The sequence below is a fragment of the Manis javanica genome, chromosome X, assembly GCF_040802235.1.
Source record: "Manis javanica isolate MJ-LG chromosome X, MJ_LKY, whole genome shotgun sequence".
Taxonomy (NCBI): Eukaryota; Metazoa; Chordata; class Mammalia; order Pholidota; family Manidae; genus Manis; species Manis javanica.
The window spans coordinates 99691634-99714461 of NC_133174.1; the positions used below are offsets into that span (position 1 = coordinate 99691634).

General features: G+C 35.1%; 1 protein-coding gene across 2 annotated transcripts in view; it reads left to right on the plus strand.

Moving 5' to 3' along the window:
* Positions 1-22828, plus strand: part of COL4A5 (collagen type IV alpha 5 chain) — a 220644-nt gene that overhangs the window by 141360 nt on the left and 56456 nt on the right. For both annotated transcript variants that reach the window (XM_073227300.1, XM_017674621.3), the window contains 8 exons: positions 8800-8892; positions 10289-10359; positions 10636-10827; positions 11518-11686; positions 14044-14136; positions 14228-14332; positions 15341-15438; positions 16767-16917. In XM_073227300.1, coding sequence (XP_073083401.1) covers positions 8800-8892; positions 10289-10359; positions 10636-10827; positions 11518-11686; positions 14044-14136; positions 14228-14332; positions 15341-15438; positions 16767-16917 — 972 coding nt within the window. The remainder of the gene's footprint in view (positions 1-8799; positions 8893-10288; positions 10360-10635; positions 10828-11517; positions 11687-14043; positions 14137-14227; positions 14333-15340; positions 15439-16766; positions 16918-22828) is intronic.

Sequence of the window (22828 nt, forward strand, 5' to 3'; positions counted from 1 at the left end):
TAATCCATTTTGGGATTACTTTTATATATGGAGTTAGACAGTAATCCAGCTTCATTCTCTGGCATGTAGCTGTCCAGTTTTCCCAGCACCAGGTATTGAAGAGACTATCTTTTCCCTGTTGTATATTCATGGTTCCTTTGTCACATATTCACTGACCATATATGTATGGGTTTATATCTGAGCTGTCTATTCTGTTCCATTGATCTATGTGTCTGTTCTTGTGCTAGTACAATACTGTTTTGATTACTGTAGCTCTGTAGTATAGCTTGAAGTCAGGGAGCATGATAACCCCAGTTTTGTTCTTCTTAAGATTACTTTGGCTATTTAGGTTCTTTTGTGGTTCCATATAAATTTTAGGCTTCTTTGCTTCAGTTCATTATAAAATGCCATTGTATTTTGATAGGGATTGCATTGAATGTGTAAATTGCTTTGGGCAGGATTGCCATTTGGACAATATTAATTCTTTTAATGAGCATGGCATAGATTTCCACTGATTTGTGTCTTCTTTAATTTCTCTCATCAGTATTTTATAGATTTCAGAGTACAGGTTTTTATCTCTTTGGTTAGGTTTATTCCTAAGTATTTTATTCTTTTTGATGCATTTGTAAATGGAATTGTTTTCCTTATTTCTCTTTCTGCTAGTTCATTGTTACTGTATAGGAATGCAACAGGTTTCTGTATATTGGTTTTGTATTTTGCAACTTTTTCTGAATCCAGTTATTCTAATAATATTTTGTGGAGTTGTTAGGGTTTTCTATTATACATAGTATCATGTTATCTGCAAGTAGTGACAGTTTTACTTCTTCCTTACCAATATGGATGTCTTTTATCTCTTTATTTTGTCTAATTGCTATGCTAGGACTTCTAGTATGTTGAATAAAAGTGGTGTGAGTAGGTATCCTTGTCTTGTTCCTCATCTTAGAAGAGAAGCTTTCAGCTTTTTGCCATTCAGTATAATATTACCTGTTGGTTTTTGTATATGGCCCTTTATTATGGTGAGGTATGTCCCTTCTATAACCATTTTTTGAGAGTTTATCATGAATGAATGTTGAATTTTGTCAAATGCTTTTCCAGCATCTACTGAGATGATCACATGGTTTTTATCCTTCCTTTTGTTAATGTGGTATATTACATTGATTGATTTAAGAATAATGTACCATCCTTGCATCCCTAGAATAAATCCCACTTGGTGGTGATGGATGATTCTTTTGATGTATTTTTTAATTTGGTTTGCTAATATTTTGTTGAGGATTTTTGCATCTATGTTCATCAGGGATATTGGTCTATAATACGGTTTTTTCTATTGTCTTTGGTTTCGATATTAAAATGATGCTAGCCTCATAGAATTAGTTTGAAAGTATTCTCTCCTCTTCTACTTTTTGGAATACTTTAAGAACAATGGATATTAGCTCTTCTTTAAATGTTCCTTAGAATTCACCTGTGAAGCCATCTGGTTACAGACTTTTCTTTGTTGGGAGTTTTTTGACTACCAGTTCAATTTCTTTACTGGTAACTGGTCTATTCAGATTTTTTATTTCTTCCTGAGTCAGTCTTGCACATTTCTAGGAATTTTTCCATTTTTTCTAGGTTGTCCAACTTATTGGCATATAATTTTTCATAGAAATCCCTTATAATTCTTTTTATTTCTGTGGTGTCAGTTTTAACTTCTTTTTCATTTCTGCTTTTGTTTATTTGTATCCTCTCTCTTTTTTGTCTTGATAAGTCAGGCTAGGGGTTATCTATTTTGTTTATCCTCTTGAAGAACCAGCCCTTGGTTTCATTGATTTTTTTCCTAGTGTTTTGTTCTCTATTTCATTTATTTCTGCTCTGATCTCTATTATGTCCTTCATTCTACTAACTTTGGGTTACATTTGTTCTTTTTCTAGTACCTTTAGTTGTGAGGTTTAGATTGTTTGTTTGGGATTGTTCTTGTTTCTTGAGGTAGTCCTGTATTGCTGTGTACTTCCCTCTTAGATGCATTTTTGCTGTGTCCCACATATTTTGAACTGTTATGTTTCTGTTTTTATTTGTCTTCATGTATTGTTTGATTTCCTTTTTGATTTGTTCATTGACCTATTGATTATTTGGAAGCATGTTGTTTAACCTCGATGTGTGGGGTTGTTTTTTTTTTTTTTTTTGGTTTTCTTTGTATAATTGATTTCTAATTCCATAACATTGTGATCTGAAAAGATGCTTGATACAATTTCAATCTTTTTTAATTTATTGAGGCTCTTTTTTTGTGACCTAGTATGTGATCTACTATGGAGAAAATTCCGTGTGCACTGAGAAAAGTGTATATCCTGCTGCTCTCAGTGGAGTTTATATATATATATATCTGTTAAGCCCATCTGGTCTAATGTGTTATTCAGTGTCTCTGTTTCCTTATTTCCTGTCTGGATGGTCTATCCATTGATGTAAATGGGATTTCATAATCCCCTGATGTGATTGTGTTTCTGTCTATTTCTCTGTTTAGGTCTGTTAAGTATTTGCTTTATATATATATAGATGCTCCTGTGTTGGGTGCATATTCAGAATTCTTATATCCTCTTGTTGGACTGAGCCCTTTATCATTATGTAATGTCCTTTGTTGTCTCTTGTTACTTTCTTTGTTTTGAAGTCTATTTTGTCTGATATCAGTACTGCTACTGCTGCTTTTTTCTCCCTATTATTTGCATGAAATATCTTGTTCCATTCCTTCACTTTTAGTCTGTGTATGTGTATAGGTTTGAAGTGAGTCTCTTGTAGGCAGCATAAAGGTGGGTCTTGTTTCTTTATCCATTTTGCCACCCTATGTCCTTTGATTGATACATTCAGTCCATTTATATATTTTTTTATTAAGGTATGATTGACATATACTCTTACGAAGGTTTCACATGAAAAAACAATGTGGTTACTACATTTACCCATATTATCAAGTCCCCACCCATACCCCCAATGCAGTCACTGACCATCAGTACAGCAAGATGCCACAGATCCACTATGTGCCTTCTCTTTTCTACACTGTTCTCCCCATGATCCCCACACCATGTGTACTAAACATAATACTCCTCAATCCCCTTCTCCCTCCCTCCCCACCTGCCATCCCAAACCCCTCCCCTTTGTTAACCACTAGTTCATTCTTGGAGTCTCTGAGTCTGCTGCTATTTTGTTCCTTCAGGTTTCTTCATTATTATACTCCACAAATGAGGGAAATCATTGGCATTTGCCTTTCTCTGCCTGGATTATTTCACTGAGCATAATACCCTTTAGCTCCATCCATGTTGTTGCAAATGGTAGGATTTGTTTCTTTCTTATGGCTGAATAGTATTCCATTGTGTATACATACCACATCTTCTTTATCTATTCATCTACTGATGGACACTTAGGTTGCTTCCATATCTTGGCTATTGTAAAAAGTGCTGTAATAAACGTAGGGGTGCATATGTCTTTTTGAATCTGAGTTGTATCCTTTGGGTAAATTCCAAGGAGTGGGATTCCTGGGTCAAATGGTATTTCTATTTTTAGTTTTTTGAGGAGCCTCCATATTGCTTTCCACAATGGTTGAACTAGCTTACATTTCCACAGGCAGTGTAGGAGGATTCTCTTTTCTCCGCATCTTCGCCAACATTTGTTGTTCTTAGTCTTTTTGATGCTGGCCATCCTTACTGGTGTGAGGTATAGATATCTCATTGTGGTTTTAATTTTCATTTCCCTGATGACTAGTGATGTGGAGCATCTTTTCATGTGTCTGTTGGCCATCTGAATTTCTTCTCTGGAGAATTGTCTCTTCATATCCTCTGCCCATTTTTTAATAGGGTTATTTGCTTTTTGGGTGCTGAGGCATGTGAGTTCTTTACATATTTTGTATGTTAACTCCTTGTCGGATATGTCATTTGAAAATATATTCTCCCATACTGTAGGATGCCTTTTTGTTCTATTGATGGTGTCCTTTGCCATACAGAAACTTTTTAGTTTGATGTAGTCCTGTGAGTTCATTTTTGCTTTTGTTTCCCTTGCTGGAGGAGATGCGTTCAGGAAGAAGTTGCTTATGCTTATATTCAGGAGAAGTTTGCCTATGTTGTCCTTTAAGAGTTTTATGGTTTCATGACTTACATTCAAGTCTTTAATCCTTTTGGTGTTTACTTTTGTGTATGGGGTTAAACAGTAATCCAGTTTCATTCTCTTGCATGTAGCTGTCCAGTTTTGCCAACACCAGCTGTTGAAGAGGCTGTCATTTCCTCATTGTATATCCATGGCTCCTTTATCATATATTAATTGACCATATATGGTTGGGTTTATATCAGAGCTCTCTAGTCTGTTCCATTGGTCTGTGGGTCTGTTCTTGTGCCAGTACCAAATTGTCTTGATTACTGTGGCTTTGTAGTAGACCTTGAAGTTGGGGAGCATAATGCCCCCAGCTTTATTCTTCATTCTCAGAATTGCTTTGGCTATTCGAGGTCTTTTGTGGTTCTATATGAATTTTAGAATGATTTTCTCTAGTTCATTGAAGAATGCTTTTGGTATTTTGATAGGAATTGCATTGAATCTATAGATTGTTTTAGGCAGGATGGCCATTTTGACAATATGCGTTCTTCCTATCCATGAGCATGGGATGAGTTTCCATTTGTTCGTATCTTCTTTAATTTCTCTTAGGAGTGTCTTGTAGTTTTCAGGGTATAGTTCTTTCACTTCCTTGGTTAGGTTTATTCCTATGTATTTTATTATTTTCAATGCAACTGTGAATGGAATTGTTTTCCTGATTTCTCTCTCTGCTAGTTCATTGTTAGTGTATAGGAATGCCACAGATTTCTGTGTATTAATTTTGTATCATGCAACTTTGCTGAATTCAGATATTAGATCTAGTAGTTTTGGAGTGGATTCTTTAAGGTTTTTTATGTACAGTATCATGTCATCTGCAAGCAGGGTCAGTCCACTTACATTTAAGGTAGTTATTGATAGGTATGTACTTATGCCATTTCATTTATTGTTTTCTGGGTTTTTTGGTAGTTCCTCTCTGTTCCTTTCTTCCTTTCTTATACTTTGCCTTGTTATTTAATTATCTTCTTTAGTGTTATGTGTAGTTTCCTTTCATTTAAATTTTTTTATGTATCCATTATGGGCTTTAGGTTTGTGGTTACCATAAGATTCATAGATAATTTCCTAAAATATGTAACAGTCTATGTTAAGTTGATGGTCACTCAGTTTCAAACACATTCTAAAAATACTCCTTTTTTTTCTTCTTCCTCCTCCACACTTTGTATATATAAGATGTTATAATCTACATTTTTTGTGTATCTCTTGACTGACTTTATATATAGTTGATTTTACTACTTTTGTTTTTTTAACTTCATATTTGCTTGTAAGTCATTGTACTACTTTTACGGTAGGTTTATTTTTACTGATAAAAAATATTTAGACATAAGAACATTTACAGCTACCAAATTCCCTTTAACATAACCTGTTAGGCTGGTTTAGTGGTGATGAATTCTTTTAACCTTCATTTATCTTGGAAACTTTTAATCTCTCCTTCAATTCTGAATGATAACCAAGCTGGGTCGAGGATTTTGGTTATAGGTTCTTCCCTTTCAATACATTAACTATTTCATTCCACTTCCTTCTGGCCTTTAAAGTTTCTGCTGAGAAATCTGCTGATAGCCTTATGGAGTTTCCCTTATGGGTAACTGTCTGTCTCTCTGTTGCTGCTTTTAAGATTCTCTTTATCTTTAATCTTTGCCACTTTAAATACTATATTTCTCATTATTGCCTTCCTTGGGTTCCTCTTATTAGGGGCTCTCTGTACTTTCAGGACCAGGGTGTCTATTTCCTCCCCCAGATTGAGGAAGTTTCACTTAGTATTTTTCGAAGAGATTTTCCACTTCTTGAATCTCTCTTCTCCTTCTGGGACCCCTGCTGTGCAAATATTGTTTCATTTGGAGTTATCACACAGTTCTCTTAGCACCTTCTCATTTTTAGAAATTCTTTTTTCTCTCTGTTTCTCAGCTTGTTTACTCTGCTCTCCTCTATCTTCTATTACACTGATTCCTTCCTCTAATTCCAACAGTCTACTATTCCTTCTCTCTATTGTATTTTTTATGTCAGTTATTGTATTCTTCAGTTCTTAGTGGTGCTTTTTTATATTTTCTGTCTCTTCATTGAAGTTCTCACTGAGATAATCAATTATTTTCCCCAGTTCAGTGGGCATCTTTATGACTGTTACTTTGAAATTTTTATCAAGAAGATTGCTAATCTCCATTTCATTTAACCCTTTTTGTGGTGTTTTATCATGTTCTTATGTTTGGAACATACTCATCTGCACCCTCATTTTGTCTTCATTTCTGTGCTTCTTCCTGTGTATGAGATAAATTAATTATGCCTCCTGGTCTTGAAAATAATGGCTTTATGAAGTGGGCATCCTGTGGTGCCCAGAAGCACAAGACTCTCTGTTCACCAGAGCCTGGTTCTCTTTTGTGGCTGAGCCATAGTTGCTGTTTGTGGGAAGTCGGTGGGACCCACCTTTCTGCCTTTCTGCTAACAATGGCTGATCCCCACATCTAGCCTCTGTGTGTCCTTTGTGTGACATGAAGTGCTTCTGCTGGAATTCATTGTGGGTTGGGCCATCCTTTGCTTTCTGGTCAGCAATGGCAACCTCTGTTGGGCTGAGTGGGCTGGCTGGGCAGGTGAATAATGGAGCACTGCCATAGACCTGAGCTTCCAGCAAGGGAGCTGGAGAGTTTGGAGCTGGCTCCCAGAAGCACCTGACCATTTGGGCTGAAGGAGGACCAGGAATATGTGGTCTGCTCTCCCTCTGACAGGCAGCATAGTTGGACCACTGCTGGGCTGAGTAGGGTGGGTGCACAGGGGAGACCCACTTCTGGGTCTGAGCCACCAGTGAAGATGATGGAGTTTTTGAGCTGGCTCCTGCAAGCACCTGACCAGCTGGGCTAAGGGAGGTCTGGGGAAATGCTTTTTGCCTGCCCTTTCTCCTCCAGAGAGAGGTCCCTTCGACCTCTACCCCTCTGGCACACTTCCCACTGCTGGCAAATCTTTCAAACTACTGTCTCTGTGATGGGTCTCAGTGGGACTGACAGAGCTTGCCTGCCCTCCACATGCAACAGGAGTCTTGGCCCCCAGAGTGCTCTAACTCTCCCAGCCCCATTAATCATCAAAGCCCAAGACAATCTGGACTTGTATTCCCGGAGCAGATCTCCAGGGCCAGGTGTGCCAGATTCCTAATCACTTATTCCCTCCCTACTCTGTTCCTCTCCTTCCTGATTGTGGGCTGGTATAGGGGCAGGACCTGGGTCGTGATCAGTCCTGGCTCTTCCCCTTTACCCTTCACAATGTGGTCTTCTCTTCTTCACCAGGTATAGCTGGTCTGTTCTGCAGTCTTCTGGTTGTTTTCAGGGTTAGTTGTATTCACTATAGTTGTTTCCTCAGTGCGTACATGTTAGGAGGTTTTCACCTTGCCATCCTACTGTGCCATCTTTTCCTATTCCAAATGCATTTTAGAATTATCCACCCAATTTTTAGTTTTAGAATGCTCCCAGTTCTAGTCCTTGCTCCTCTTCTCCTCTCTATCTGAATTCATTCATTCAAGTCTCATGACTTTAAATACCATCTGCTTGCCAGTGACTTCTAAATGTGTGCCTCCTGTCCAGATACAAGTTTTTTCCTCTAGGTTAGTATATCCAACTATCTACCCAACATTTTGAACCTGACATCCTGATCAAGTTGAAGTCCTGATCTCTGCCACTTCCTCTCCTGTAATTTTTCCTCTCACATCTTCCCCTTCTTACTTAATTGCAGGCTACTCTAGCCTTCTGGTTGTTCAAGCTAAAAATCTTAGAGTCATATCCTTGATTCCTCTTTTCTTTTGTATTCCATATATGATCCATGAGAAAATCCTATTGGTTTTACTTTCAAGTATGTCCAGGATCTAACCAATTCTTGTCATCTTTATTGCTGTTTCTCTGGGATGAGCTACCATTGCTCTTAGATCACTGCAGCAATAACCACTAAATGATTACCTTGTTTCCATCATTGCATTTATATTCTGTTCTTAACAAATCAGCCAGAGACATCCTTTTAAAACTTAAGTCATGTCATCTTGCTTTTCTGTTTAAATTATTCTACTAGATTCTCATTTCACTCACAATAAAAGCCACAGTCTTTATGGTTAACATTTTGTGACATTTTATGATATACCACTTGCTATAACCTGTTAATTGTCAGACCTGGTTCCCCTTCATCACTGTACTCCAACAATCTGGTCCCTGATGTTCCTTGTATATGCCCAGCATAGCTATTCTTTCTCTCTGGAATGCTCTGTACTCATTATGCACATGTTTCATTCTTTAAGTTTCTTTTTATCATGTATCTTCTTTTCAATGATCTTCTATTCTGATCACCCTATTTAAAATTGCAACTTGCCACCCAGCCCTAGCATATCTAATGCCATTTACCCAGCATTAGATATTTCATAAAAGCATAACACCTTTTGATATCTATCTATATAGATATACATATCTATATCTATAATTGAATAATTCTTTACCTTTATTGTTTATTGTCCACTGGTAGCATGTGAGTACCATGAAAGCATGGATTTTTGTCTGTTTTGTTTATCACAAACACCTAGAACAGTGCTTGGCACGTAGTAGGCACCCAGTAAATATTTATCAAATGAATTGATTATAGATGGAGAGTTCTTTATGTTAAGTTGCAATGTTGTCTCTTAGTGCTAATTTCTCTAGGGCCTATCTAAAGAAGGTAAATGTACCCCTTCAAGTAAAATCTATGCTCCATTATGCTTTTCTCTAGGTGACAAAGGTGATACCTGCTTCAACTGTATTGGAACTGGTATTGCAGGGCCTCCAGGTCAACCTGGTTTGCCAGGGCTTCCAGGTCCTCCAGGTAAAACATTTTGTCTTAGGGCAACTTTTAAAAATATTTATTGGCTAGATTTTGGTGAGTTTGTCACTTTAGAATGATGTCAGTTTCTCATTTTATAGCTAGTCATTCATATCCATAAATAATTAAATATGAAATGCCTCTATCTGCTGTGAAATAAATTATGCTCTTGTTTCTAATACCTAAAGCAACCATCATTTTCTATTAAAGCATTTTGACAATATTATTCCAGGAAAAAATATCTCCCCTATTTTCCATATGGTGAGGAAAATAACTTATACAAAGTCAGACTTCTTTCTTCCAGAACACTGGGGGGAAAATTCATAATGCCTGGCCCCTGAGTATGATTTCCAATGGCAGAATGTCTAATCATTGGGGATGTATCACATGTTGTCATTAAGGAATGAGGATTCTACTGGAGTTTGGTGACCAACTGCCAATATTCCTTTTCTATATATAGATCCTCCTCCCCTGTTTCCAATCAAAACCATATTTGATATCCATCAGACCCACAACTCTTACTCAGCTGCCTCTTGGGATATCCCAATATTATATTTTCTTGAAATTGCACTTTATGTCTTTGTCAGGGCTGAGAATATAGACACCAGATCTCTTACCTTTCTGTCTAGTGTGTCTGCCAAGTAAACCAGTTCATTTGCACTTGGAAATAGATTTTAACAAGTCTTATAGCTGCCAGTGGAAGTTAATCTAGCCTTGTACACCCACTCTAGTGGTTTTCAAACTTGGGAGTACATCAGAATTACCTGAAAGGCTTGTTAAAACCCAGATTTCCAGGTCCCACCTCAAAAGTTTCTTATTTAGTAAATTGTGGAGGGATATAAGAAAGAGCATTATAACCAGTACCCAGATGATGGTGATGCAGCTGGTCCAGTGACCAATTTTGGAAACCACCACTTTAGCAATATTTCCTCTAGTCTTTGAGCACCAAGTGTTTCTCATAAACCTAATTTTAAAGAGTGACAAGCCAATTAAAGGACTGGTTGGGATCTCAGGAAATTGTTTAAGTCAGAACAAAGAAAGATGCAGACTTTGCCCTTGTCTCCATTTCCTCTTAGCAGTGGGATGGTTATAGGAGCCTGAGCACTTTTGTGCATATTACTTAGTAACTGTGAGTGAGTTCTGAGAGGCTTTGAAGTTGGAAATACCTAAGGATACAAAATATTATATGTAACATGAAATATTAGATTTACTTAAAAGAAAGGATAATTTCCTCATTTTGAGGGCATAAAATAGGAAAATAAAATGTGACTTGTTAAATGGATTGAGTGGGGTTCTTATTTTAAAGCTTGATCTCCTCTGTTGCTAATTTTATATGAACTTTGTCAAGGACTCAAGCTCACAGCTCACATTATTGTGTATGTGTATGTATGTGTGTTAGGATCTCTTGGTTTCCCTGGACAGAAGGGTGAAAAAGGACATACTGGTACAACTGGTCCCAAAGGATTAACAGTAAGTTTGAGTATAAAACAAAAGAAGTAGAAGAAAGCCATTTTTCACTCAGGGATATATACAAAAGAAATTCAGTTTTTCAACTGTGATTTATTTGACTCTTCTTTCTGGCTCACATGCCTCATTTGATTCATAGCTTTGTACATTAAATGTTATTGGGTGGGTTGATGGGATAAACTGGAGAGAAGAAAGTGTTATACAAACAGAACCTGAGTTTCTTTTTCTATTGGTCTTTTTCTCCCCTTTCTTCCTTTTTTTTTTTTTTTTTCCTGTCAGGGCATACCAGGAGTTCCAGGTGCTCCAGGTTTTCCTGGATCTAAAGGTGAACCTGGTGACATACTCACTTTTCCAGGAATGAAGGGTGACAAAGGAGAATTGGGTTCCCCTGGAGCTCCAGGGCTTCCTGGTTTACCTGGCACCCCTGGACAAGATGGATTACCAGGGCTTCCTGGCCACAAAGGAGAACCTGTGAGTTGGTTTGATATTTTTGGTTCTGTGATGTCAAATTGTTATTTAGGGATATTTCCTAGTAACATGGGCCTGGTGCTGAGATGAACAATCAGTGCTCAAAGGAATGTGATTATGTAGAATAATGGCATATTATTATTGAATATGTAGGGTTTCCTTACCACTCTTTCCTCTCAGTTGTTTTATAAACTCCTTCTTTTTAGCCCATTACTATATTGAGTAATATTGGCTATGAATAGGTGGGTAGAAGGTTAAAATGTTTATTGTTCAGTGAGGTTCCCCTACTCTTATCCCACATATCCTTGTCTGGGTTTATTTAGGCATAACAACAGGAGTCTAATTTAGTTTTTATATATAGTGAACTTAGAGATAAATGTGGGTAGGTGACCATGTATTAGCTGTAAACTTGATTTATACTAGAATATAAACTTCATGAGGACAAAGATTTTCAGCCATTTTTATTCTTTGCTGTATCACCAGCACATGGCACATTGCAAGAACTCAAAATTATTTGTTGAAAGAATGAATGACTAAGCGGAGTGATAACATATAACATCCTATAATAACACACACTTAAACAGCTTTTAAGAAGAACGATTTATGGCTGTTTCATTTGTTGTATTTGGTAATACTGACCTACAAATATCTGTTATATCTATATGTTTCTGTATTAAACTTTTGCCTTTTCAGGGTGGAATTGCTTTTAAGGGTGAAAGAGGTCCCCCTGGGAACCCAGGTTTGCCAGGTCTCCCAGGGAATAGGGGGCCTATGGGCCCTCTTGGTTTTGGTCCTCCAGGCCCAGTAGGTGAAAAAGGCATACAGGGTGTCGCAGGAAATCCAGGCCTACCAGGAATACCAGGTGAGTTTACTGTGTCTGTTTGTTTTTAATTATGTGCCTAAAAGTAAAAATGTTTATCTTTTGGTCACTCTTGATTTCCTTCCATCAGAGATGTATCTCCCTGGGCATTATATTTGGGCTTTTCAGAACTCCTTAGCAAGGGTTTTTTTCTTTAAATTCTTCTGTCTTCATTGTTATTGTTGTTGTTTTTAAGTATATGACATATAATTCATTAACAAATCATTACAATGGTAATACCCATGTACCTACCACACATGTCAAGAAACAACATTGCCAGCATCCTAGAAACCCCCATCCTCCTCTCTTTGTCCTTTCCTGATCATAGGAATTATTTCTCCAAAGGTAACCACTGTTCTGACTTTTTGTATAACTTCCTTCTATTTACCCCCTAGTTTTATCACCTAAGTACGCATCCCTAAACAAAGTAATTTAATGATGCTTCTTTTTGAACTTCATATTAATGGAATCATAGTGTAAGTATTCCTTGTGTTCATTTTGTGTATAGCTGTAGTGCATTCTTTTTCATTTCTTTTTCTATATAGTTGATATGTAATAATATTGGTTATATCATAGTATATAACATAGTGTTTCAACAATTACATACATTACTAAATGCTCACCACTGCAATAAGGGTAGTTACCAACTGTCACCATATAAAGATATTATAATATTATTAGTTATAATATTCTCTATGGTGTACTTTTTTTCCCATGACTTATTTATTTTATAAGTTGGAGTTTGTATCTCTTTATCCCCTTCACCTATTTTGCCCATTCTTCCCCCCTTTCCCTATAGCAACCACCAGTTTGTTCTCAGTGTTTGAGTCTATTTCTGTTTTACTTTTTAGGTTCCATTTATAAGAGAAATCATGTAGTGTTTATCCTTCTAAGACTTATTTCAGTTTACATAATACCCTCTAGATTCATCCATGTTGCTGCAAATGGCAAGATTTCATTTTTTATGACTGAGTAATATTCCATTGTGTTATATATTCATTTTCATTGCTGAATAGTGTCCCACTGTATGTGTGTGTCTCAGTTGATTTATCCATTCTATTGTTAATGGATAATTGCATTATTTATAGTTCAAGCCTATAATGAATAATGCTTCTATGTACATTCTTGTATATATATCCTGGTGTACACAGGCACACACTTCTCTGGGGCCAGGATCAGCAAACTACAGCCCATGGATCAAATCTGGCCTACCCTTGTTATAAATGAAAGTTTCATTTGAACACATCACACCCATTCACCATTATCTGTGGTTGCTTTTGCACTACAACCATAGCATTGAGTAGTTACTAGAGACCACATGACTCACAAAGCCTAAAGTATTTACTGTCTTGTCCTTTACAGAAAAAAATTTCCAATCCCTGTGCTAGGGTATATATTTAAAGTTAGCATTTTTGAGGCATAGAATAAACACATCTTCACCTCTACTAGATAATTCCAAAATATGTCCAGAGCAGTTGTGCCAATTTATACTCCCACCAACACTATTGGAGATTTCTTGTAGCTCTACATCCTCTGAAATATTTTGTATTGTCAAACTTTAAAAATTGTGCCAATCTGTTGAGTGTGATATATCACATGGCAGTTTTATTTTGCATTTCTCTGATAGCATTAACATGAGCACCTTTTCATGTTTATTGAGCATATGAGTTTCCATTTGTGAAATGTCTATTCAAGTGGTTTGATCATTTTTTCCGTGGGGTTAGAGTTATTTCTTTATTGATTTAGAGGATATATATATATGTATATATATTCTATATGTTACTTGTCAGCTATTTATTTTGCAAAATTTTCGCTATGGCTTGCTGTTTTTACTCTCTGTATGGTGTCTTTAATGAACAAAAATTGATTTAAATGTAGTCAAATTTATCAGTCTTTTCTATCATGGTTAGTGCTTTCTGTGTCAAGTCTAGAAAAATCCATCTTTGTCCTGAGCCTATTTCAAGTCCCTGTTTCAATTAATAAGAAGTAGGTGTACTTGGACTTTCCACACATAAAACCTTAAGGTATCATTAGTTAACCAAAAATAAGTATTTTCCTTGTTTACTATAGTTTGTCTTTTTGTTTTTAGGCTTTTTTGACCTACACTTAAAAAATATCTTTAGAGATGCTATCTTCAATCATAGAAGCTCTTAAAACTGTCATCTACTTTTTTCTTTGAAATTCATCCTTCTGTTTGGTATCTTCCTTGAATATATAATATGGGATTGTTTTTCTTGTGGGTTTTTGATAGTTTGTATTTTCAAAAGACTATACATACTTTCTTTTTCTGTTTTTAATTAGAAGAGATTTTTAGTCAAATGAACACTTCTCACTCACTATTGATTCCCTCTTATTCTTAGGTCCTAAGGGTGATCCAGGTCAGACCATAACTCAGCCAGGGAAGCCTGGCCTACCCGGTAACCCAGGCAGAGATGGGGAAGTCGGTCTTCCAGGTATGGCAGGAATTTATTTGATCATGTCATCAACAATTATTGGCTTCTTTGTTTGAAAGTCTCCCTTTCAAAAACTGCTGTTTCTTTATAGGTGATCCTGGGCCCCCAGGAGAGCCAGGCTTGCCAGGAATACCTGGTAGCAAAGGAGAACCAGGTATCCCTGGAATCCGGCTTCCTGGACCACCAGGTCCCAAAGGTATGTTGGACTGGGTAGCAGGCAGCATAGATCAGCTGATTAGTATGACATTATTCTTTGATACAGTTCACTCAACAATTAAAATATACCCATTGTACCTTTTTTCTATGTACTATAAAGAATGTAAATGAAAAGTCACAGCAAGTATGCGCTGTAATTTCATTGTCTTTATCTAGAAACAGTCCACACAAGGAGATACTTAAATCATAGGTATATAAAAATGACATAAAAGGTTTATAAATCACAGTAATTATTGTCTTTTGGGTTCATGTTATATTATCAGGGATTAGAAAGGTAATGACACATAGTAAGCACTCAGTTAATTTTTGTTAAATGAATGGATTGTTAAACAAAACAAATTTATTGCACATGTGTCCAACTAATGTTTTATTCTAAATCATATTCTCTTGATTTAGTGAAATGTTTAGGGCTGTTGCTTCAGTTCTGCTTTATTTCTCAGAGAATTTATTCTCATGAATGGCAAGAAGGCACACTGGTCTGAGAATAGTGCTTAAACATGCCCTTACTCATTTACATTTAATGACTTCAAAAAAGTCAGATTTGATTTTATGTGTGTATATCTGTGTAATACCTGCAATTATGTTTAGCTCATTTCCAGAATTATATAGTAAGACTTTTATCATACTATATCCATATGTAAGCAGAAGAAAAGTTTTTCTGCATCTTTGTGTGGGATACATTCCTTATTGTTTAGTTCTACCCCATTTTAATAAAGTAATAGTTTTCTTTTTCCTTCAGAAGAGTGTAACTCCCAAACACATTTTCCCTATATGAATATGATAAGACCATAAGGTGATTGAGAGGGCATATCAGCTATCTGTAAGGCTTGATCCTAAGTAGTCATCTAGAATATCATTGTGGTTTTTAACATCTTACTGTAGTCAGTAACTAAATATGATTGGATATGTAAAAATGTAGGCTTGGGAGTTTGTATATCTTTCTTAAAGTGTCTTCTCTTTGGAGACTAAAAAATGCCTCATTTTACAGGTTTTCCGGGAATTCCAGGTCCTCCAGGAGCACCTGGGACACCTGGAAGAATTGGGCTAGAAGGCCCTCCTGGGCCGCCAGGCTTTCCAGGACTGAAGGTCTGGGACATTCTGATATATTCTTTGCTCTTTTCCTATCTCCCCTACCTTCCTTAGCCCTGGCTCACTATTTTGACTAGATATTATCCCAAGTCTTCACTATATAAATAAAATGTAACTGATTATATTTTATTTAAAAACTGATTACATTTCACTAACCCCAAACAGTCTTTAATAGTCTAAGAGATCAAATTTGAAGCAAAAAGAAGCTTCTGAACCTGTTTTAGAGTGACAGGTTATTTGATGAGGTGAGAGATTATAGATAAAAGAATACAATCATCAGCTCCTTCTGTGCCTCTCTGAAATATCACCACCATCCATTTAATTTTATCCATGCCTGCATGTTGACTGGTTGAAATGTTGTAGAATATCATGTCAAGAACTTTCCATACTGTTTCCCTCTCCACAGTCCCATCCCAGATACATAATGCAAATCACTGCTATTGACTTAGAAATAATAATAATAATAATAATAATAATAATAATAATAATAATAAAATAATGATACTGTGTTTGAGTTATTTCCATTCCTTTTACTATACCTTAGCTAATCTTAAAATTTTTGTCTGTCAGCCTTCAGCAAACTGCTGTGGTACATAATTATCCTGACTGTTCCTCTATTTTCTCTGTTCTTAATTAATTTAAACTTCCTGTGTTTTCATCATTACTACTTTTTTTTTCCATGGGAACATCAATTGACCAATGACGCAGCTCTCATGAGATACCACTTCTCTATTGATTAGTTGTTTTTATTTTATTATGAACCTTTCAGTTGGGTACAAAAGTAAAAGCAATAATACAATGAACTTTTCTATATTCATCATTCAGATTCTAAATTATCAAGATTTTATATTTGCTTCATCTATTCCTTTTTTATTTGCTGAAGCATTTTAACCCAGACCTCAAAATTGTGTTATTTCAGCCATAAATAATTCAGTATTTATCTCTAAGTAAATGTACATTTATACAAAACCACAATTTCATTATCATACTTAGTCAAATTAAAAATAATCATCTAATACTCAGTTTATAATCATATTTCCTCACTTCACTTCTTTAATCTCATCTTTGCTCAGTTATCTCTTTCTTGTCTTGAAACCAGTCCAAATCATTTACTAAACCCTGTTTGTTTTACTAAACCCTGTTTCCCAGCCTTCCAGATGTTCTCTCCAACATACCAATTACTTTTCATTTAATTATCCTACTCCCTTCCCTATGGGAAAAAAAATATTACTTTATATTTTCTACTTTAAATTCTCTATGGTAAAAAATAAACACCAAGAAAATCATAAGAGTTTTTGTTGTGTTTTGTCATGTGTCTACTTAAGGGAGAACCAGGATTTGGACTACCTGGGCCACCTGGGCCTCCAGGACTCCCAGGTTTCAAAGGAACACTTGGCCCAAAGGGGGATCATGGTTTCCCAGGACCTCAAGGTCCTCCAGGACGCACTGGCTTGGATGGGTTGCCTGGACCAAAAGGTATGGAGGCTGTTGCTACTTCTCAGTTTTCTATTAACTTTTATAGAAATTGAAACTGTTGGGAATGTTTATGGGTGATAAGTCCAATTAAAAAATAGCTACCTGGTATTGAATTGCTTGGGTATACTATAGTGTATTCTTCCAGTTGCTAGTTGCTAGTTGCTAGATTGTGTTTTTGACAATCTTTTCTTGTTAGAAATAATACCATAGTGAATAACCTTGCCTCCATGTTGTTTTGTAAGTGTACAGCTGTAATAGGAAAATAATGAAAATGGATTGAAGGGTAAATGGATCTCTAGATATTGTCAGATTTCTCTCCATTTGCACCATTTTACACTCTCAGTAGCAATATATGAGTGTGCTCGTTTCCCCATAGCCTTGCTTAGTGAGTATGTTGACTTTTGGATTTTTGCTAATCTGATGGAAGTAAGTAGGAATCTCAGTGTAGTTATTAAAACATTTTAGTGTGAAAATTTTCAAACACAAAAATTTAAAGAATTGAATATTAAAAAAACCATTGATCTATCACCTAGATTCTATAATTAATATTTTTATGTTTACCAACATTCTATTTTTAACAATTTGACATATATACAGCAAAGTAGAAAGGATTTTACAGGGACAACTGTATTTCTATCATTTATATTCTACTATCAATATTTTACTGTACATGATTTGTGACATATCTATTCATTCCTTTATCCATGGACTTATTTTTTGATGCATTTCAAAGTAAATTACAATAGCAGTATAATTCTCCCTAAATATTTCAGCTTGCATATCATAAATACAATTCTATAGTTATTTTTCTTTTGATATAAAATTCACCTGAAATGTGATATACAGATCTTAAGTGTATATTTGCTGGATTTTGACAAATGCATACACCCACCCATATAACCAAAGCTCTATCATGATATCCCAGAAATTTCCTTTTTCCTCAGTCTCTACCCCAACATCCACAGTGGCAACTATGCTGAATGATTTTTTTCATTATAAATTATTTCTACTTGTTCTGGAACTCCATATGAAATTATATAGTATGCACTTTCTTTGTAAGGCATCTTTCACTCAGAGTACTGTATTTGAGATCCATTCGTGCTGGTGTGTTTATCAGTAGTTCTTTATTTTTTATTATTGAGTATTTTATTGTATAAATACACCAAAGTTTGTTTATCCATTCTCTGTTGATGAACATATGGACTGTGTCAAGTTCTGTGCTATTATGAGTGAAGCTTATAAAAAAAATGTTCTTTTATAAGAAGTCTTGTAGAACATATCTACATTCTTATGGAGATGTGCTTTTGCTGTGTAAATTATTGAATCATAACCATAAATTGTTGGATCATAACCACTTTTTCCAAAATGGTTGTACCATTTTAAACTCACACCAATATGGTATGAAAGTTTCAGTTGTTCCACATTCTCTCCAACATTTGGTGTTATCAGTCTTTTCACTTTTCAGTTTTGGTAGGTATGTTGGTAACATATTTTGGTTTTAGTTTGCATTTTCCTGATGACTAATGTTGAGCTCCTAAGTTTCATAGTTTTAGATTTTATGTTTAACGTTATCCTCCATCTCTAATTTTATTCAACATCATTTGTTTAAAATATCTCCCTCCCCATTGAATTACTTTGGTGTTTGTGTCATAAATCAAATGACTATATGTGTGTGAATCTATTCCTGTGATGTCAGTTCCACTTATCTATTTTACTATCCTTAAGACCAGTTAATGTAATCCTCCAGCTTTATTCTTCTTTTTAAAAAATTTCTTTGGATATAATAGGTCCTTTGCCTTTATTCTCAGGGTAGTTCAAATTTGTAGTCCATTATTGTGAGTGAAAATGACAAGTTTTTTCATATCTTTAAGGGACATGCATATTTTTTTTCCTGTAAACTGTTCATGTCCTTTGCTCATTTCTCTGTTGGTTTCTTCTATCCTCTTGATTTTGATTTCCATAATTATATGTAGGAACAGAATTAGCTTAGCTGGTTTGGCAATTTTTTTCCTCACTGGTTTGTAAGGAAGTGGACTCTCATGGTCAATGTTTTGGCCCCTGGAGAATAATATGAACAGCTCCATGTCCTGAGACATGTTGGATTGATTCCCATTAAAGCAATAAGACACCATAGCCCAATTTAACCAGGCTAGATCCTTCTAGCCAAAGCCCCAGACTAGTCCAATACAAATTCTTAGATAAGATCTTTTAAGAAATACCTTTCTGTCTTTGAGTAAACAATTATGGCCATCTGTAAACTATAACACTCAAAGTTACAGGTAGTGGTTCCCACCAATGATCTCCCCCAGTTTAGACCTCTGACCCCCAAAATTGTAGATAGAGACAATATAAATAAGCTATATGGGAAGCAGTTCTATATAGAAATTATTCACTCACTATGCTTTATTTATAAAAACGTCCTTTAGACAGGAGTTGGGAAGAAATGGGTGAAAGCCTATTTTAAACATCAACAACTTAACAGGAATTTTCCTAATCTTTGAAAGGAAGTATAGGATCCCCATATCCTAATAGGAATCATTCTCAAATATTAAAACCCTACTACAGTTCCTAAGGTGCTAGAAGAAAAAGAATTTGGATTTTTATGGCATGTAATTCCTTTATTCCTCAACATTTATTATATTTTTATTATGTGCCAGATACTACTTGAATCAATCACTAGAAACACAAAGGCATATAGACTATGTTCTTGAAGATCTCAGAGATTGTTCTTTACTGTAAGAAAATCTAGGTAGTATTATTATGATAGTGGTTACCTCAACAGGAACGTTTATGAATGTGTATCATTAATGTTTTGGATCAGTGCACCACAGCCAAAACTCAGCAAGCAAATCACAATAAAAGTTTACCCACCAAACACACTTATACCTTTGGTTGAGTATTAGAACTTAGTAACTAAACTATATGAGATCGGTGCAGCACTTTCAAAGCAACATAGTAACCAATAATAAATTTAAAAGGCAAATACCCAACAGGAAAGAACTATATGAGGAAGAAAGTGTGTTTTAAGACTGACATTAGAATCAGATTAAACAAAAAAGAAAAAAGATGACTTTGAAAGCATTGAATTTGCCTTATATGTTACTTTTGTTCAGGGCCTCATCTAAGGAGGCTTCATAGAGGAGGTGGCACTTAACTGCAATCTTTATGGAATGATTCTCCATGTAGCTAGTATGCATGCAAAAATATCACTGTAACAAATTAGAATGGTGTATTTGGAAATCTTCTAAGAAATAAAATATAAAATATAATTTGCGAAAAATCTGTGTGGTATCTAGAAACTAATAAAATGTGCCCAATGTATTTGTGGAAAAAAGTTAGAACTCTATTATTAACAACTTGAGGAAGTGTAGAATTAATTGGGTGATAAGTTGTATGTGTGGATGGGAAGATCCAATGCTGTCAACTCTCCCAAATTTGTCTGTAAATATAATGTGTTTTCAATGAGAAATCAAGAAGGAATGTTTTGGAAGCACTTGACATAACTGATTTTGAAACAATATTGACCAAACATATACTAAAATATATTATGCAGTCTTTGCAATTATACCATTGGAAACCAGTGCTGGAACATACAAATAGACCAATATAATAGAAGGAGTTCAGAAACATACTCATGTATGTATAGAACTTGGTACTTCACAGAAATGTCATCATTAGTCAGTATGGAAAGAATAAATTATTTAAACTTTGGTATTGAGTAAATGGTTTCAACTAAATGAATAAAAAATGTATAATATACATACATACTTCATTTTATTGAGCTTCACTTTATTGTGCTTTGCAGATACTACATTTGTCACAAATTGAGGGTTTGTGGCAACCCTGCAGTAAGTCTGTCAGCACCATTTTTCCAACAGCATTTGCTCACTTCATGTCTCTGTGTTACATTTTGGTAATTCTCTCAATATTTCAAACTTTTTCATCATTATTATATTTGTTATTGTTATCTGTGATCAGTGATTATGATTCACTGAAAGCTCAGATGATGGTTAACATTTTTTAGGAATAAAATATTTTTAAGTTTTAAGGTATGTACATTGTTTTTTTAGACATAACAGTATCACACACTTAATAAACTATAATATTGTATAAACATAACTTTTATATGCATTGAGAAACCAAAAATTCATTTGAATTGCTTTATTGCAATATTTTCTTTATTGCAGTGGTCTGGAACTGAACCTGTAATGTCTCTGAGGTTTGCCTGTAACAAAAAAGGAATTTAATTCAGAAATATGAAAAGTAAAATTGAAAAAGATATTTGAGAAAATGTGGGAGACAGGGAAAAGTAGATTTTTTTGTAGCACCTTAAGACTATACAATTTTGGTAGCTTTCTTTAATAAAGAGAAATTACAAATAGAAAATTGAGATATTGTAATGATCAACATCAGGTGGTCTTCAGTCCAACTACACTTTTCATGCTCATTCAGCTACCATGGGCCATATTTGGCATTGGCTTCATGTAGAAGGATACAAGAATAGGATGTACAGTATTCTAGCAGAGCAGGATAAGAAGTTTCTCATCAGCATAATACCTCATCATTGACATTTATAGAACATTCCACCCAAGAAGAGCAGAAAGCATGTTTTTTTTTGAGTGCACAAGGAACATTCACCATGATAGACCATAATCTAAGCCCTAGAACAAATTTTGGCAAATTAAAAATACTGAAATAATACAGTAGATTCTCTAACCATAACAGAGTTAACAAGAAATCAGTAATAGAAAACTAGGAAAATCCTGACATATTTGGAAAAAAACAAAACACTTCTAAATAACTCATGAATCAAAGGGGAAATCACTAGGAAAATTAGAAACTATTTTGGATTGAATCAAAATAAAAATAAAACACCAAAATTGTAGAATGCATATTACAAAGTGGTTAGAAGAAAATTCATATATGAAATATTAGATTAAAAGAACAATCTCTAGTGAATTATCTAACTTTTCACCTTAAGAAAGTAGATAAAGAAAACAAAATAATAAGGAGACAATCAGAAGATAGGGCAAAATAGCAATAAGAGCAGATATCAATGAAATTGAAAACTGAAAAACAATATGAAAAATTCTGTGAGACCAAATACAGTTCTTTGAAGAGATCAGTAAAATGGATAAACCTCTAGCCAGGCCAACCAAGAAAAAAAGAGAAGAGATACATGTTACCAATACTAAGAATGAAAGACCCTACCGGCATTAAAAGAACAGCAAGGGAGTATGACAAACAACTGTATGGCCATATATTTAACAACTTAGATGCAATGTATGAATTTCTTGAAACATACAAACTACTGAAACTCACTGAAGAATAGATAATCCAGATATTTATTAAAGGAATTGAGTTTAAGTTAAAATCCTACCAACAAAGATATCTACATGTCTAGATGACATCACTGATGAATTCTAACAAACATTTAAAGAAGCAATAACACCAGCTCCACAAATCTTTTCACCAAAATAGAAATGGATGGATTGCTTCCCATCCCTTGTATAAGGCCAGCATTACCCTGATATCAAAGCCAGGCACAGACATAATGAGCAAAGAAAGCTATAGACCAGTATCTCTCATGAATATAGATGTAAAAATTCTCAAAGAAAGAGTAGCAAATCAAATCCAACAATATATAAAAAGGGTTATACATTATAACCAAGTAAGGCTTATCCTCAGAATAGAAGGTTGATTTGAAAATCAATGTAATTTGCTGTATCAACAGTTTGAAGAAGAAACACTATTATCATTTCAGTAGGTGCTGAAAATTAACATAATTCAACATGCATTCTTAAAAAGTGATCTCAGAAAATCAGGAAGAGAAGGGAGCTTCATTAGCATGGTAATGGACATTTACGGCAAACTTGACCCATTGTATTTAGTTATGAAAAACTGCTTTTTT